Consider the following 18,774-nt stretch of genomic DNA (forward strand, 5'->3'; position numbering starts at 1 on the left):
AAGAGGGGTGAGAAGAGAGGAAGGAGAAGACAGGAAGGGGAGAAGGGGGAGAAGACAGGAAGGAGAAGGGGGGGAGAAGAGGGGGAGAAGACAGGAAGGAGAAGGGGGAGAAGACAGGAAGGAGAAGGGGGGGAGAAGACAGGAAGGAGAAGGGGGGAAGAGGGGAGAAGACAGGAAGGAGAAAAGAGGGGGGAGAAGACAGGAAGGAGAAGAGGGGGAGAAGACAGGAAGGAGAAGAGGGGGAGAAATATGATTTATTATTATTATTATTCTAGATATGCAGCTGGCTACGTCACTGCTCAGGAACTAATAGATGGGTTAGGGTGGGGGAATTATTATTATTATTATTATTCTAGATATGCAGCTGGCTACGTCACTGCTCAGGAACTAATAGATGGGTTAGGGTTAGGGGGATATTATTATATTATTATTCTAGATATGCAGCTGGCTACGTCACTGCTCAGGAACTAATAGATGGGTTAGGGTTAGGGTTAGGGGGGGATATTATTATTATTATTATTCTAGATATGCAGCTGGCTACGTCACTGCTCAGGAACTAATAGATGGGTTAGGGTTAGGGTTGGGGATATAATTATTATTATTATTCTAGATATGCAGCTGGCTACGTCACTGCTCAGGAACTAATAGATGGGTTAGGGTTAGGGTTAGGGGGATTATTATTATTATTCTAGATATGCAGCTGGCTACGTCACTGCTCAGGAACTAATAGATGGGTTAGGGTTAGGGGGGGTTATTATTATTATTATTCTAGATATGCAGCTGGCTACGTCACTGCTCAGGAACTAATAGATGGGTTAGGGTTAGGGGGGGATATTATTATTATTCTAGATATGCAGCTGTCTACGTCACTGCTCAGGAACTAATAGATGGGTTAGGGTTAGGGGGGGTTATTATTATTATTCTAGATATGCAGCTGGCTACGTCACTGCTCAGGAACTAATAGATGGGTTAGGGTTAGGGGGGGATATTATTATTATTATTATTCTAGATATGCAGCTGGCTACGTCACTGCTCAGGAACTAATAGATGGGTTAGGGTTAGGGGGATATTATTATTATTATTATTCTAGATATGCAGCTGGCTACGTCACTGCTCAGGAACTAATAGATGGGTTAGGGTTAGGGTTAGGGGGGGATATTATTATTATTATTATTCTAGATATGCAGCTGGCTACGTCACTGCTCAGGAACTAATAGATGGGTTAGGGTTAGGGTTAGGGGGGGATATTATTATTATTCTAGATATGCAGCTGTCTACGTCACTGCTCAGGAACTAATAGATGGGGTTAGGGTTAGGGTTAGGGGGATATTATTATTATTCTAGATATGCAGCTGTCTACGTCACTGCTCAGGAACTAATAGATGGGTTAGGGTTAGGGTTAGGGGGATATTATTATTATTATTATTCTAGATATGCAGCTGGCTACGTCACTGCTCAGGAACCAATAGATGGGTTAGGGTTAGGGTTAGGGGGATATTATTATTATTCTAGATATGCAGCTGTCTACGTCACTGCTCAGGAACCAATAGATGGGTTAGGGTTAGGGTTAGGGGGGATATTATTATTATTCTAGATATGCAGCTGTCTCGTCACTGCTCAGGAACTAATAGATGGGTTAGGTTAGGGTTAGGGGGGATATTATTATTATTATTCTAGATATGCAGCTGGCTACGTCACTGCTCAGGAACTAATAGATGGGTTAGGGTTAGGGGGATATTATTATTATTATTATTCTAGATATGCAGCTGGCTACGTCACTGCTCAGGAACTAATAGATGGGTTAGGGTTAGGGTTAGGGGGGGATATTATTATTATTATTATTCTAGATATGCAGCTGGCTACGTCACTGCTCAGGAACTAATAGATGGGTTAGGTTAGGGTTAGGGGGATATTATTATTATTCTAGATATGCAGCTGTCTACGTCACTGCTCAGGAACTAATAGATGGGTTAGGGTTAGGGTTAGGGGGGGATATTATTATTATTCTAGATATGCAGCTGGCTACGTCACTGCTCAGGAACTAATAGATGGGTTAGGGTTAGGGTTAGGGGGATATTATTATTATTATTCTAGATATGCAGCTGGCTACGTCACTGCTCAGGAACTAATAGATGGGTTAGGGTTAGGGTTAGGGGGGATATTATTATTATTATTATTCTAGATATGCAGCTGGCTACGTCACTGCTCAGGAACTAATAGATGGGTTAGGGTTAGGGTTAGGGGGGGATATTATTATTATTCTAGATATGCAGCTGGCTACGTCACTGCTCAGGAACTAATAGATGGGTTAGGGTTAGGGGGGGATATTATTATTATTCTAGATATGCAGCTGGCTACGTCACTGCTCAGGAACTAATAGATGGGTTAGGGGTTAGGGTTAGGGGGATATTATTATTATTCTAGATATGCAGCTGGCTACGTCACTGCTCAGGAACTAATAGATGGGTTAGGGTTAGGGTTAAGGGGGATATTATTATTATTCTAGATATGCAGCTGGCTACGTCACTGCTCAGGAACTAATAGATGGGTTAGAGGTTAGGGGGGGATATTATTATTATTATTATTCTAGATATGCAGCTGGCTACGTCACTGCTCAGGAACTAATAGATGGGTTAGGGTTAGGAGTTAGGGGGATATTATTATTATTATTATTCTAGATATGCAGCTGGCTACGTCACTGCTCAGGAACTAATAGATGGGTTAGGGTTGGGGTTAGGGGGATATTATTATTATTATTATTCTAGATATGCAGCTGGCTACGTCACTGCTCAGGAACTAATAGATGGGTTAGGGTTAGGGGGATATTATTATTATTCAGATATGCAGCTGGCTACGTCACTGCTCAGGAACTAATAGATGGGTTAGGGTTAGGGGGATATTATATTATTATTATTCTAGATATGCAGCTGGCTACGTCACTGCTCAGGAACTAATAGATGGGTTAGGGTTAGGGGGGATATTATTATTATTATTCTAGATATGCAGCTGGCTACGTCACTGCTCAGGAACTAATAGATGGGGTTAGGGTTAGGGGGATATTATTATTATTATTATTCTAGATATGCAGCTGGCTACGTCACTGCTCAGGAACTAATAGATGGTTAGGGTTAGGTTGTGGGGAATATTATTATTATTATTCTAGATATGCAGCTGGCTACGTCACTGCTCAGGAACTAATAGATGGGTTAGGGTTAGGGTTAGGGGGATATTATTATTATTATTATTCTAGATATGCAGCTGGCTACGTCACTGCTCAGGAACTAATAGATGGGTTAGGGTTAGGGGGGGATATTATTATTATTATTATTCTAGATATGCAGCTGGCTACGTCACTGCTCAGGAACTAATAGATGGGTTAGGGTTAGGGGGGGATATTATTATTATTATTCTAGATATGCAGCTGGCTACGTCACTGCTCAGGAACTAATAGATGGGTTAGGGGTTAGGGGGATTATTATTATTATTCTAGATATGCAGCTGGCTACGTCACTGCTCAGGAACTAATAGATGGGTTAGGGTTAGGGTTAGGGGGGGATATTATTATTATTCTAGATATGCAGCTGGCTACGTCACTGCTCAGGAACTAATAGATGGGTTAGGGTTAGGGGGATATTATTATTATTCTAGATATGCAGCTGGCTACGTCACTGCTCAGGAACTAATAGATGGGTTAGGGTTAGGGTTAGGGGGATATTATTATTATTATTCTAGATATGCAGCTGGCTACGTCACTGCTCAGGAACTAATAGATGGGTTAGGGTTAGGGTTAGGGGGGGATATTATTATTATTCTAGATATGCAGCTGGCTACGTCACTGCTCAGGAACTAATAGATGGGTTAGGGTTAGGGTTAGGGGGGATATTATTATTATTATTCTAGATATGCAGCTGGCTACGTCACTGCTCAGGAACTAATAGATGGGTTAGGGTTAGGGGGGGATATTATTATTATTCTAGATATGCAGCTGGCTACGTCACTGCTCAGGAACTAATAGATGGGTTAGGGTTAGGGGGGGATATTATTATTATTCTAGATATGCAGCTGGCTACGTCACTGCTCAGGAACTAATAGATGGGTTAGGGTTAGGGTTAGGGGGGGATATTATTATTATTCTAGATATGCAGCTGGCTACGTCACTGCTCAGGAACTAATAGATGGGTTAGGGTTAGGGTTAGGGGGATATTATTATTATTATTCTAGATATGCAGCTGGCTACGTCACTGCTCAGGAACTAATAGATGGGTTAGGGTTAGGGTTAGGGGGGGATATTATTATTATTATTATTCTAGATATGCAGCTGGCTACGTCACTGCTCAGGAACTAATAGATGGGTTAGGGTTAGGGGGGGATATTATTATTATTCTAGATATGCAGCTGTCTACGTCACTGCTCAGGAACTAATAGATGGGTTAGGGTTAGGGGGGGATATTATTATTCTAGATATGCAGCTGGCTACGTCACTGCTCAGGAACTAATAGATGGGTTAGGGTTAGGGGGTTATTATTATTATTATTATTCTAGATATGCAGCTGGCTACGTCACTGCTCAGGAACTAATAGATGGGTTAGGGGTTAGGGTTAGGGGGATATTATTATTATTCTAGATATGCAGCTGGCTACGTCACTGCTCAGGAACTAATAGATGGGTTAGGGTTAGGGTTAGGGGGGATATTATTATTATTATTCTAGATATGCAGCTGGCTACGTCACTGCTCAGGAACTAATAGATGGGTTAGGGTTAGGGGGATATTATTATTATTCTAGATATGCAGCTGGCTACGTCACTGCTCAGGAACTAATAGATGGGTTAGGGTTAGGGTTGGGGGATATTATTATTATTCTAGATATGCAGCTGGCTACGTCACTGCTCAGGAACTAATAGATGGGTTAGGGTTAGGGGGATATTATTATTATTATTATTCTAGATATGCAGCTGGCTACGTCACTGCTCAGGAACTAATAGATGGGTTAGGGGTTAGGGTTAGGGGGGATATTATTATTATTCTAGATATGCAGCTGGCTACGTCACTGCTCAGGAACTAATAGATGGGTTAGGGTTAGGGGGGGATATTATTATTATTATTATTCTAGATATGCAGCTGGCTACGTCACTGCTCAGGAACTAATAGATGGGTTAGGGTTAGGGTTAGGGGGGGATATTATTATTATTCTAGATATGCAGCTGGCTACGTCACTGCTCAGGAACTAATAGATGGGTTAGGGTTAGGGTTAGGGGGGGATATTATTATTATTCTAGATATGCAGCTGGCTACGTCACTGCTCAGGAACTAATAGATGGGTTAGGGTTAGGGTTAGGGGGGGATATTATTATTATTATTATTCTAGATATGCAGCTGGCTACGTCACTGCTCAGGAACTAATAGATGGGTTAGGGGTTAGGGGGATATTATTATTATTCTAGATATGCAGCTGGCTACGTCACTGCTCAGGAACTAATAGATGGGTTAGGGTTAGGGGGATATTATTATTATTATTATTCTAGATATGCAGCTGGCTACGTCACTGCTCAGGAACTAATAGATGGGTTAGAGTTAGGGTTAGGGGGATATTATTATTATTATTATTCTAGATATGCAGCTGGCTACGTCACTGCTCAGGAACTAATAGATGGGTTAGGGTTAGGGTTAGGGGGGGATATTATTATTATTATTATTCTAGATATGCAGCTGGCTACGTCACTGCTCAGGAACTAATAGATGGGTTAGGGTTAGGGGGGGATATTATTATTATTCTAGATATGCAGCTGGCTACGTCACTGCTCAGGAACTAATAGATGGGTTAGGGTTAGGGTTAGGGGGGGATATTATTATTATTATTCTAGATATGCAGCTGGCTACGTCACTGCTCAGGAACTAATAGATGGGTTAGGGTTAGGGTTAGGGGGGGATATTATTATTATTATTATTCTAGATATGCAGCTGGCTACGTCACTGCTCAGGAACTAATAGATGGGTTAGGGTTAGGGTTAGGGGGGGATATTATTATTATTATTATTATTCTAGATATGCAGCTGGCTACGTCACTGCTCAGGAACTAATAGATGGGTTAGGGTTAGGGTTAGGGGGATATTATTATTATTCTAGATATGCAGCTGGCTACGTCACTGCTCAGGAACTAATAGATGGGTTAGGGTTAGGGTTAGGGGGGGATATTATTATTATTCTAGATATGCAGCTGGCTACGTCACTGCTCAGGAACTAATAGATGGGTTAGGGTTAGGGGGGGATATTATTATTATTCTAGATATGCAGCTGGCTACGTCACTGCTCAGGAACTAATAGATGGGTTAGGGTTAGGGGGGGATATTATTATTATTATTATTCTAGATATGCAGCTGGCTACGTCACTGCTCAGGAACTAATAGATGGGTTAGGGTTAGGGGGGGATATTATTATTATTCTAGATATGCAGCTGGCTACGTCACTGCTCAGGAACTAATAGATGGGTTAGGGTTAGGGGGATATTATTATTATTCTAGATATGCAGCTGGCTACGTCACTGCTCAGGAACTAATAGATGGGTTAGGGTTAGGGGGATATTATTATTATTATTCTAGATATGCAGCTGGCTACGTCACTGCTCAGGAACTAATAGATGGGTTAGGGTTAGGGTTAGGGGGATATTATTCTTATTATTATTCTAGATATGCAGCTGGCTACGTCACTGCTCAGGAACTAATAGATGGGTTAGGGTTAGGGTTAGGGGGATATTATTATTCTTATTATTCTAGATATGCAGCTGGCTACGTCACTGCTCAGGAACTAATAGATGGGTTAGGGTTAGGGGGGGATATTATTATTATTCTAGATATGCAGCTGGCTACGTCACTGCTCAGGAACTAATAGATGGGTTAGGGTTCGAGGGGGATATTATTATTATTCTAGATATGCAGCTGGCTACGTCACTGCTCAGGAACTAATAGATGGGTTAGGGTTAGGGGGGGATATTATTATTATTATTATTATTCTAGATATGCAGCTGGCTACGTCACTGCTCAGGAACTAATAGATGGGTTAGGGTTAGGGTTAGGGGGGGATATTATTATTATTCTAGATATGCAGCGGTCTACATCACTGCTCAGGAACTAATAGATGTGTTTTGTCTTCATTCCTCTCAGTTCTGCAGTGGTTCCTGGGACAAGATGCTGAAGATCTGGTCAGCAGGTACAGTCCTATTGGATTAGTTCACAGCTCCCTGCTCTCTATAGGATCCATGTTAACTGTGGATCTCCTGTGTTATCCCTGCTAACTGTTCTGTTGTCCTGCCAGTGGCCACGGAGGAGGAGGAGGAGGAGGAAGAGGAGACTCCCAGCAGACCCAGGAAGAAACAGAAGACTGAACAGCTGGGACTGACCAGGGTGAGGAGAGCAGCCTAACCCTTACCTTACCCCAGACTAACCCTATCAGACTGACCAGGGTGAGGAGAGCAGCCTAACCCTTACCTTAACCCAGACTAACCCTATCAGACTGACCAGGGTGAGGAGAGCAGCCTAACCCCTTACCTTAACCCAGACTAACCCTATCAGACTGACCAGGGTGAGGAGAGCAGCCTAACCCTTACCTTAACCCAGACTAACCCTATCAGACTGACCAGGGTGAGGAGAGCAGCCTAACCCTTACCTTAACCCAGACTAACCCTATCAGACTGACCAGGGTGAGGAGAGCAGCCTAACCCTTACCTTAACCCAGACTAACCCTATCAGACTGACCAGGGTGAGGAGAGCAGCCTAACCCTTACCTTAACCCAGACTAACCCTATCAGACTGACCAGGGTGAGGAGAGCAGCCTAACCCTTACCTTAACTCCAGACTAACCCTATCAGACTGACCAGGGTGAGGAGAGCAGCCTAACCCTTACCTTAACCCAGACTAACCCTATCAGACTGACCAGGGTGAGGAGAGCAGCCTAACCCTTACCTTAACCCAGACTAACCCTATCAGACTGACCAGGGTGAGGAGCGTTAGCGATGGGTTATAGCTATGTTTTGTTCTGTGGTAGTGATCTTCCTCCTCTAGATACCCCTCATGATGTTACCCAGGGTTAGGGGCTCCCAGGTCCCTCATCTTCCTCCTCTAGATACCCCCTCATGATGTTACCCAGGGTTAGGGGCTCCCAGGTCCCTCATCTTCCTCCTCTAGATACCCCTCATGATGTTACCCAGGGTTAGGGGCTCCCAGGTCCCTCATCTTCCTCCTCTAGATACCCCTCATGATGTTACCCAGGGTTAGGGGCTCCCAGGTCCCTCATCTTCCTCCTCTAGATACCCCTCATGATGTTACCCAGGGTTAGGGGCTCCCAGGTCCCTCATCTTCCTCCTCTAGATACCCCTCATGATGTTACCCAGGGTTAGGGGCTCCCAGGTCCCTCATCTTCCTCCTCTAGATACCCCTCATGATGTTACCCAGGGTTAGGGGCTCCCAGGTCCCTCATCTTCCTCCCTCTAGATACCCCTCATGATGTTACCCAGGGTTAGGGGGCTTCCAGGTCCCTCATCTTCCTCCTCTAGATACCCCTCATGATGTTACCCAGGGTTAGGGGCTCCCAGGTCCTCATCTTCCTCCTCTAGATACCCCTCATGATGTTACCCAGGGTTAGGGGCTCCCAGGTCCCTCATCTTCCTCCTCTAGATACCCCTCATGATGTTACCCAGGGTTAGGGGGCTCCCAGGTCCCTCATCTTCCTCCTCTAGATACCCCTCATGATGTTACCCAGGGTTAGGGGCTCCCAGGTCCCTCATCTTCCTCCTCTAGATACCCCTCATGATGTTACCCAGGGTTAGGGGCTCCCAGGTCCCTCATCTTCCTCCTCTAGATACCCCTCATGATGTTACCCAGGGTTAGGGGCTCCCAGGTCCCTCATCTTCCTCCTCTAGATACCCCTCATGATGTTACCCAGGGTTAGGGGCTCCCCAGGTCCCTCATCTTCCTCCTCTAGATACCCCTCATGATGTTACCCAGGGTTAGGGGCTCCCAGGTCATCTTCCTCCTCTAGATACCCCTCATGATGTTACCCAGGGTTAGGGGCTCCCAGGTCCCTCATCTTCCTCCTCTAGATACCCCTCATGATGTTACCCAGGGTTAGGGGCTCCCAGGTCATCTTCCTCCTCTAGATACCCCTCATGATGTTACCCAGGGTTAGGGGCTCCCAGGTCCCTCATCTTCCTCCTCTAGATACCCCTCATGATGTTACCCAGGGTTAGGGGCTCCCAGGTCATCTTCCTCCTCTAGATACCCCTCATGATGTTACCCAGGGTTAGGGGGCTCCCAGGTCCCTCATCTTCCTCCTCTAGATACCCCTCATGATGTTACCCAGGGTTAGGGGCTCCCAGGTCCCTCATCTTCCTCCTCTAGATACCCCTCATGATGTTACCCAGGGGTTAGGGGCTCCCAGGTCCCTCATCTTCCTCCTCTAGATACCCCTCATGATGTTACCCAGGGTTAGGGCTCCCAGGTCCCTCATCTTCCTCCTCTAGATACCCCTCATGATGTTACCCAGGGTTAGGGGCTCCCATGTCATCTTCCTCCTCTAGATACCCCTCATGATGTTACCCAGGGTTAGGGGCTCCCAGGTCTCTCATCTTCCTCCTCTAGATACCCCTCATGATGTTACCCAGGGTTAGGGGCTCCCAGGTCCCTCATCTTCCTCCTCTAGATACCCCTCATGATGTTACCCAGGGTTAGGGGCTCCCAGGGTTAGGGGCTCCCAGGGTTAGGGGCTCCCAGGGTTAGGGGCTCCCAGGGTTAGGGGCTCCCAGGGTTAGGGGCTCCCAGGGTTAGGGGCTCCCAGGTCCCTCATCTTCATCAGTTGATCAGTAGTGTATTAATCATCTTCCTCCTCCAGACTCCCCTCATGACATTGTCTGGTCACAACGAGGCGGTGTCGTCTGTCCTCTGGTTGGACAGCGAGGAGATCTGCAGTGCATCCTGGGACCACACCATCCGACTCTGGAACGCCGAGACCGGAGGCGTGACGACCACACTGGTGAGACTCCCTAACCCTAGACCCCACTGGTGAGAGACTCCCTAACCCTAGACCCCACTGGGGAGAGACTCCCTAGACCCCACTGGTGAGAGACTCCCTAACCCTAGACCCCACTGGGGAGAGACTCCCTAACCCTAGACCCCACTGGGGAGAGACTCCCTAGACCCCACTGGGGAGAGACTCCCCTCACAACCTCTTAGTTGATGACTGATAGGTTGATCTCCCCTTCTCTTCTTCTCTATAGACGGGCAGTAAGGTGTTTAACCATGTCTCCTACTCTCCACTGTGTCGGCGCCTGGCCTCTGGCAGCACTGACAGACACGTCAGGCTGTGGGACCCTCGCTCCAAAGGTCACAACTAAATCACATCACTTCATTTAAACATCTCCTTGCACTTTCCAATGTACATTAGAACATCTCTCTTACGTGTGTGTATTTGTATTTATTATGGATCCCCATTAGTTCCTGCCAAGGCAGCAGCTACTCTTCCTGGGGTTTATTATGGATCCCCATTAGTTCCTGCCAAGGCAGCAGCTACTCTTCCTGGGGTTTATTATGGATCCCCATTAGTTCCTGCCAAGGCAGCAGCTACTCTTCCTGGGGTTTATTATGGATCCCCATTAGTTCCTGCCAAGGCAGCAGCTACTCTTCCTGGGGTTTATTATGGATCCCCATTAGTTCCTGCCAAGGCAGCAGCTACTCTTCCTGGGGTTTATTATGGATCCCCATTAGTTCCTGCCAAGGCAGCAGCTACTCTTCCTGGGGTTTATTATGGATCCCCATTAGTTCCTGCCAAGGCAGCAGCTACTCTTCCTGGGGGTCCAGCAACATTAAGGCAGTTATAATTTAAAATATAACACTTTACCCAATACATTTAGTGTGTTCCCTCAGGCCACTACTCCACTACCACATATTTACAATACAACATCCATGTGTACGTGTGTGTAGAGTGTGTGTCTCTTCACAGTCCCTGCTGTTCCATAAGGTGTGTGTTTATCTTGTGTGTGTGTGTAGAGTGCCTGTCTCTTCCCAGTCCCTGCTGGTCCATAAGGTGTGTGTGTATCTTGTGTGTGTGTGTGTGTAGACGGGTCGTTGGTGCTGCTGTTCCATAAGGTGTGTGTTTTATCTTGTGTGTGTGTGTGTAGACGGGTCGTTGGTGCTGCTGTCTCTTACCTCTCACAGCGGCTGGGTCACGGCGGTGAAGTGGGCTCCTTCCCATGAGCACCAGCTGGTGTCTGGTTCCCTCGACAACGTGGTCAAACTCTGGGACACCAGGAGGTCTGTATGCTGGGGGGGTTAGGGGTAGAGGCTGGGAGGTAGGGGGTAGAGGCTGGGAGGTAGGGGGTAGAGGCTGGGAGGTAGGGGGTAGAGGCTGGGAGGTAGGGGGTAGAGGCTGGGAGGTAGGGGGTAGAGGCTGGGAGGTAGGGGTAGAGGCTGGGAGGTAGGGGGTAGAGGCTGGGAGGTAGGGGGTAGAGGCTGGGAGGTAGGGGGTGGAGGTAGGGGGTGGAGGCTGGGAGGTAGGGGGTGGAGGCTGGGAGGTAGGGGTGGAGGCTGGGAGGTAGGGGGTAGAGGCTGGGAGGTAGGGGTAGAGGCTGGGAGGTAGGGGGTAGAGGCTGGGAGGTAGGGGGTAGAGGCTGGGAGGTAGGGGGTAGAGGCTGGGAGGTAGGGGGTAGAGGCTGGGAGGTAGGGGGTAGAGGCTGGGAGGTAGGGGGTAGAGGCTGGGAGGTAGGGGTAGAGGCTGGGAGGTAGGGGGTAGAGGCTGGGAGGTAGGGGGTAGAGGCTGGGAGGTAGGGGGTAGAGGCTGGGAGGTAGGGGTAGAGGCTGGGAGGTAGGGGGTAGAGGCTGGGAGGTAGGGGGTAGAGGCTGGGAGGTAGGGGGTAGAGGCTGGGAGGTAGGGGTAGAGGCTGGGAGGTAGGGGGTAGGAGGCTGGGAGGTAGGGGGTAGAGGCTGGGAGGTAGGGGGTAGAGGCTGGGAGGTAGGGGGGGTGGAGGTAGGGGGTGGAGGCTGGGAGGTAGGGGGGGGGTGGAGGTAGGGGGGTAGAGGCTGGGAGGTAGGGGGTAGAGGCTGGGAGGTAGGGGGTAGAGGCTGGGAGGTAGGGGGTAGAGGCTGGGAGGTAGGGGGTAGAGGCTGGGAGGTAGGGGGTAGAGGCTGGGAGGTAGGGGGTAGAGGCTGGGAGGTAGGGGGTAGAGGCTGGGAGGTAGGGGGTAGAGGCTGGGAGGTAGGGGGTAGAGGCTGGGAGGTAGGGGGTAGAGGCTGGGAGGTAGGGGGTAGAGGCTGGGAGGTAGGGGGTAGAGGCTGGGAGGTAGGGGGTAGAGGCTGGGAGGTAGGGGCTGGGAGGTAGGGGGTAGAGGCTGGGAGGTAGGGGGTGGAGGCTGGGAGGTAGGGGGTAGAGGCTGGGAGGTAGGGGTAGAGGCTGGGAGGTAGGGGTAGAGGCTGGGAGGTAGGGGGTAGAGGCTGGGAGGTAGGGGGTAGAGGCTGGGAGGTAGGGGGTAGAGGCTGGGAGGTAGGGGGTAGAGGCTGGGAGGTAGGGGGTAGAGGCTGGGAGGTAGGGGGTAGAGGCTGGGAGGTAGGGGGTAGAGGCTGGGAGGTAGCGAGTGTGAGGTAAGGGTAGGACCTGGGGGTAGAGACTGGGCGGTAAGGGGTAGGGTTAGAGGCTGGGAGATAGGGGGTAGGGTTAGAGGCTGGGTGGTAAGGGGTAGGGTTAGAGGATGGGAGATAGGGGGTAGGGTTAGAGGATGGGAGATAGGGGGTAGGGTTAGAGGCTGGGAGATAGGGGGGTAGGGTTAGAGGCTGGGAGATAGGGGTAGGGTTAGAGGCTGGGAGATAGGGGGTAGGGTTAGAGGCTGGGAGGTAGGGGGTAGGGTTAGAGGCTGGGTGGTAAGGGGTAGGGTTAGAGGCTGGGAGGTAGGGGGTAGGGTTAGAGGCTGGGAGGTAGGGGGTAGGGTTAGAGGCTGGGAGGTAGGGGGTAGGGTTAGAGGCTGGGAGGTAGGGGGTAGGGTTAGAGGCTGGGAGGTAGGGTTAGAGGCTGGGAGGTAGGGTTAGAGGCTGGGAGGTAGGGTTAGAGGCTGGGAGGTAGGGTTAGAGGCTGGGAGGTAGGGTTAGAGGCTGGGAGGTAGGGTTAGAGGCTGGGAGATAGGGTTAGAGGCTGGGAGATAGGGTTAGAGGCTGGGAGATAGGGTTAGAGGCTGGGAGATAGGGTTAGAGGCTGGGAGATAGGGTTAGAGGCTGGGAGATAGGGTTAGAGGCTGGGAGATAGGGGGTAGGGTTGAGGCTGGGAGGTAGGGGGTAGGGTTAGAGGCTGGGAGGTAGGGGGTAGGGTTAGAGGCTGGGGGTAAGGGGTAGGGTAGAGTCTGGGGGGGTAAGGGGTAGGGTAGAGACTGGGCGATAAGGGGGGTAGGGGTTAGAGGCTGAGCGGTAGGGGTAGGGTTAGAGGCTGGGCGGTGGGGTATGGTTAGAGGCTGGGCGGTAGGGGGGTAGGGGTTAGAGGCTGGTAGGTAGGGGGTAGGGTTAGAGGCTGGGAGGTAGGGGGTAGGGTTAGAGGCTGGGGGGTGGGGGTTAGGGTTAGAGAATGGGAGGTAGGGGTTAGGGTTAGAGGCTGGGAGGTAGGGGTTAGAGGCTGGGAGGTAGGGGTAGGGTTAGAGGCTGGGAGGTAGGGGGGTAGGGGTTAGAGTCTGGGGGTAAGGGGTAGGGTTAGAGGCTGGGAGGTAGGGGGTAGGGTTAGAGGCTGGTGGGTAGGTTAGAGGAGGTAGGGGGTAGGGTTAGAGGAGGTAGGGGGTAGGGTTAGAGGAGGTAGGGGGTAGGGTTAGAGGGGGTAGGGTTAGAGGTTAGGGGGTTAGAGGTTAGAGGAGGTAGGGGGTAGGGTTAGAGGAGGTAGGGGGGAAGGGTTAGAGGAGGTAGGGGGTAGGGTTAGAGGGGGTAGGGTTAGAGGTTAGGGGTTAGAGGTTAGAGGAGGTAGGGGGGTAGGGTTAGAGGGTAGGGTTAGAGGAGGTAGGGGTTAGAGGGGGGTAGGGTTAGAGGGGTAGGGTTAGAGGAGGTAGGGGGTAGGGTTAGAGGGGGGTAGGGGGGTAGGGGTTAGAGGGGGTAGGGTTAGAGGAGGTAGGGTTAGAGGAGGTAGGGGGTAGGGTTAGAGGGGGTAGGGTTGAGGAGGTAGGGTTAGAGGAGGTAGGGGGTAGGGTTAGAGGGGGTAGGGTTAGAGGGGTTGGGGGTAGAGGTTAGGAGGAGGTAGAGGTAGGGGTTAGAGGGGGTAGGGGTTAGGAGGAGGTAGGGGGTAGGGTTAGAGGAGGTAGGGGGTAGGGTTAGAGGGGGTAGGGTTAGAGGAGGTAGGGGGGTAGGGTTAGAGGAGGTAGGGGGTAGGGTTAGAGGGGGTAGGGTTAGGGAGGGTAGGGTTAGAGGAGGTAGGGGGTAGGGTTAGAGGGGGTAGGGTTAGAGGAGGTAGGGGGGTAGGGTTAGAGGAGGTAGGGGGTAGGGTTAGAGGGTAGGGTTAGAGGAGGTAGGGTTAGAGGAGGTAGGGGGTAGGGTTAGAGGAGGTAGGGGGTAGGGTTAGAGGGGGTAGGGTTAGAGGAGGTAGGGTTAGAGGAGGTAGGGTTAGAGGAGGTAGGGGGTAGGGTTAGAGGAGGTAGGGGGTAGGAGGTAGGGTTAGAGGAGGTAGGGTTAGAGGAGGTAGGGGGTAGGGTTAGAGGAGGTAGGGGGTAGGGTTAGAGGGGGTAGGGTTAGAGGAGGTAGGGTTAGAGGAGGTAGGGTTAGAGGGGGTAGGGTTAGAGGGGGTAGGGTTAGAGGTTGGGGTTAGAGGTTGAGGAGGTAGGGGAGTAGGGTTAGAGGGGTAGGTTAGAGGAGGGGTAGGGGTTAGAGGGTAGGGGGTTAGAGGTTAGAGGAGGTAGGGGGTAGGGTTAGAGGGGGTAGGGGTAGGGGGTAGGGTTAGAGGAGGTAGGGTTAGAGGAGGTAGGGGGTAGGGTTAGAGGAGGTAGGGGGGTAGGGTTAGAGGGGTAGGGTTAGAGGAGGTAGGGTTAGAGGAGGTAGGGGGTAGGGTTAGAGGAGGTAGGGGGTAGGGTTAGAGGAGGTAGGGTTAGAGGAGGTAGGGTTAGAGGAGGTAGGGGGTAGGGTTAGAGGAGGTAGGGTTAGAGGAGGTAGGGGTTAGAGGAGGTAGGGGGTAGGGTTAGAGGAGGTAGGGTTAGGGTAGGGTTAGAGGAGGTAGGGTTAGAGGAGGTAGGGGGTAGGGAGAGGGGTAGGGTTAGAGGAGGTAGGGTTAGAGGAGGTAGGGGGTAGGGTTAGAGGGGGTAGGGTTAGAGGAGGTAGGGGTAGGGTTAGAGGGGTAGGGTTAGAGGAGGGTAGGGTTAGAGGGGGTAGGTTAGAGGAGGTAGGGTTAGAGGAGGTAGGGTTAGAGGGGTAGGGTGGGGTAGTGGGTTAGAGGGGGGTAGGGTTAGAGGGGTAGGGTTAGAGGAGGTAGGGGGAGGTGGGGTTAGAGGAGGTAGGGTTAGAGGAGGTAGGGTTAGAGGTAGGGTTAGAGGAGGTAGGGTTAGAGGAGGTAGGGTTAGAGGAGGTAGGGTTAGAGGAGGTAGGGGTTAGAGGGTAGGGTTAGAGGAGGTAGGGTTAGAGGAGGTAGGGGTTAGAGGGGGGTAGGGGGTAGGGTTAGAGGGGGTAGGGTTAGAGGAGGTAGGGGTAGGGTTAGAGGAGGTAGGGTTAGGGGGGTAGGGTTAGAGGGTAGGGTTAGAGGGTGAGGGTAGAGGTTAGAGGAGGTAGGGGGGTAGGGTTAGAGGAGGTGGGGGTAGGGTTAGAGGAGGTAGGGGGTAGAGGAGGTAGGGTTAGAGGAGGTAGGGTTAGAGGAGGTAGGGGGGTAGGGTTAGAGGAGTGTAGGGGGTAGGGTTAGAGGGAGGTAGGGGGTAGAGGAGGTAGGGGTTAGAGGAGGGTAGGGTTAGAGGGAGGTAGGGGGTAGGGTTAGAGGAGGGGTAGGGGGTAGAGGAGGTAGGGTTAGAGGAGGTAGGGTTAGAGGAGGTAGGGTTAGAGGTTAGAGGAGGTAGGGGGTAGGGTTAGAGGAGGTAGGGTTAGAGGAGGGTAGGGGTTAGAGGGAGGGTAGGGTTAGGGGAGTGAGGGGGTTAGAGGGGGGTAGGGTTAGAGGTTAGGGGAGGTAGGGGGGTAGGGTTAGAGGAGGTAGGGTTAGAGAGGAGGTAGGGGTTAGAGGAGGTAGGGTTAGGGGAGGTAGGGTTAGAGGGGGTAGGGTTAGAGGAGGTAGGGGTAGGGTAGAGGAGGTAGGGTTAGAGGAGGTAGGGTTAGAGGGTAGGGTTAGAGGAGGTAGGGGGTAGGGGGTAGAGGAGGTAGGGGGTAGAGGAGGTAGGGTTAGAGGAGGTAGGGTTAGAGGAGGTAGGGGGGTAGGGTTAGAGGAGGTAGGGGGTAGAGGAGGTAGGGTTAGAGGAGGTAGGGTTAGAGGAGGTAGGGTTAGAGGTTAGAGGAGGTAGGGGGTAGGGTTAGAGGAGGTAGGGTTAGAGGAGGTAGGGGTTAGAGGAGGTAGGGTTAGAGGAGGTAGGGTTAGAGGGGGTAGGGTTAGAGGTTAGAGGAGGTAGGGGGTAGGGTTAGAGGAGGTAGGGTTAGAGGAGGTAGGGGTTAGAGGAGGTAGGGTTAGAGGAGGTAGGGTTAGAGGGGGTAGGGTTAGAGGAGGTAGGGGTTAGAGGGGGTAGGGTTAGAGGAGGTAGGGGTTAGAGGGGGTAGGGTTAGAGGAGGTAGGGGTTAGAGGAGGTAGGGTTAGAGGAGGTAGGGGTTAGAGGAGGTAGGGGGGTAGGGTTAGCGGAGGTAGGGTTAGAGGTTAGAGGAGGTAGGGGATAGGGTTAGAGGTTAGAGGTCAGAGGATCTAGTGTTTACTAAAAGTGTGTTTGTGTTCCAGCTGCAAGACTCCTCTGTATGATGTGTCTGCCCATGAGGACAAGGTGCTCTGTGTGGACTGGACTGACAGCAGGGTGAGACACCCTGTATTCACCTGTAGAGACACCAACACACATCTAGCCTGGATTCCCCTGTAGAGACACCAACACACATCTAGCCTGGATTCACCTGTAGAGACACCAACACACATCTAGCCTGGATTCACCTGTAGAGACACCAACACACATCTAGCCTGGATTCACCTGTAGAGACACCAACACACATCTAGCCTGGATTCCCCTGTAGAGACACCAACACACATCTAGCCTGTATTAACCTGTAGAGACACCATCTAGCCTGTATTAACCTGTAGAGACACCATCTAGCCTGTATTAACCTGCAGAGACACCATCTAGCCTGTATTAACCTGCAGAGACACCATCTAGCCTGTATTAACCTGTAGAGACACCATCTAGCCTGTATTAACCTGTAGAGACACCATCTAGCCTGTATTAACCTGCAGAGACACCATCTAGCCTGTATTAACCTGAAGAGACACCATCTAGCCTGTATTAACCTGTAGAGACACCATCTAGCCTGGATTAACCTGTAGAGACACCATCTAGCCTGTATTAACCTGCAGAGACACACATCTAGCCTGGATTAACCTGCAGAGACACACATCTAGCCTGTATTAACCTGTAGAGACACCATCTAGCCTGTATTAACCTGCAGAGACACCATCTAGCCTGTATTAACCTGCAGAGACACACATCTAGCCTGTATTAACCTGCAGAGACACCATCTAGCCTGTATTAACCTGTATTCTGTCCAAGGTTTTGTGTTCCATCCATCTCTTCTAACTGGTGTACCTCCTCTCCTCTTGCAGTTGGTGTTGAGTGGAGGAGCTGACAACAAGCTGTACACATACAGATACACAGCCTGCGAGACGGACGCTGGAGCATAGACTAGAGACAGACAGTATAGATATAGCACCAGTGTTTTTTTATTGGATATTATTGAAATGCAGTATCCAGTCTTTGTGCTTATTCTGAATTATAATTTGTTTTATTTTAGTTTTCTTAATGTTACTTTTTATTTCTCTCAGATGTATTGCCTGTTGATTGAAGCATTTCCTGATGTAGATATGTTTATTTATGAACAGCTACAGTTGTGTTGATAGATGTTCTTCATGACATAAGATAGCCAAGATGACATACTGTTTTCTAAGATACAGATAGTCTCCATTTAATACTGCGTATGAATGTAACCACAGTTTACAGATTGAACTAGTGTATTGAGAACCATCAGTGGCAGGTCTCAATTCTCTATACTGCCCTCTGTTGGGATAGATGAATAGATACAGGCCTACTGGGTTCATAAAGTGACATCATTCCTACTGTGGTTGTTAATCAGAATGTCTGTCTACATCCATGATATACCAGTATTTAAATACAATAACCACCCTGTCATCAGTTTTTCTGATGAAAGAACTTTGTATTTTACTGCTGCACCTTTTATTAGGGTTGTATTCTTGAAGATGCCGGTTTCACTAGTACATGATGTGCCCTGCAAACATTCCACATTTCTCCTGCACCTCATCGAGTGAGGTTGGGGTTAGTGTCCTTCAGACGTTTTAAACTATAATGTTTCTCCAACCGGTTTGATCTGTGATGTTGAGACGTCCCCACAGCGGCCGGACAGAGGACAGACACTTTGCATATCCCGTTTCTGTGAGTCAGTTGTTGCTTGGTGGCTAGTGCTGCTAACGTTAGCTAGCTGGATACCTGACTGCCGGACAAAGGGACTTCTTGACAGAGCTTCATTCAACGGTAAAGCCAAAACAATGTGATGATGCAAGACGTCTGCGTATTGCGTTTATATGGGCAACATTTTATCCGTAGA

The 18,774-nt window shown here is 49.9% G+C and overlaps 1 protein-coding gene across 4 annotated transcripts in view; it reads left to right on the plus strand.

Annotated features, from left to right (window-relative positions):
* Positions 1-18,341, plus strand: part of LOC121561263 (ribosome biogenesis protein wdr12) — a 44,586-nt gene extending 26,245 nt beyond the window's left edge. For all 4 annotated transcript variants that reach the window (XM_045217528.1, XM_045217530.1, XM_045217529.1 and 1 more), the window contains 7 exons: positions 7,159-7,204; positions 7,310-7,398; positions 9,881-10,021; positions 10,266-10,371; positions 11,166-11,298; positions 16,892-16,964; positions 17,759-18,341. In XM_045217528.1, coding sequence (XP_045073463.1) covers positions 7,159-7,204; positions 7,310-7,398; positions 9,881-10,021; positions 10,266-10,371; positions 11,166-11,298; positions 16,892-16,964; positions 17,759-17,836 — 666 coding nt within the window. In that variant the 3' untranslated portion in view covers positions 17,837-18,341. The remainder of the gene's footprint in view (positions 1-7,158; positions 7,205-7,309; positions 7,399-9,880; positions 10,022-10,265; positions 10,372-11,165; positions 11,299-16,891; positions 16,965-17,758) is intronic.
* The last annotated feature ends 433 nt before the right edge of the window (positions 18,342-18,774 follow it).

Source organism: Coregonus clupeaformis, unplaced genomic scaffold, assembly GCF_020615455.1.
Source record: "Coregonus clupeaformis isolate EN_2021a unplaced genomic scaffold, ASM2061545v1 scaf1097, whole genome shotgun sequence".
Taxonomy (NCBI): Eukaryota; Metazoa; Chordata; class Actinopteri; order Salmoniformes; family Salmonidae; genus Coregonus; species Coregonus clupeaformis.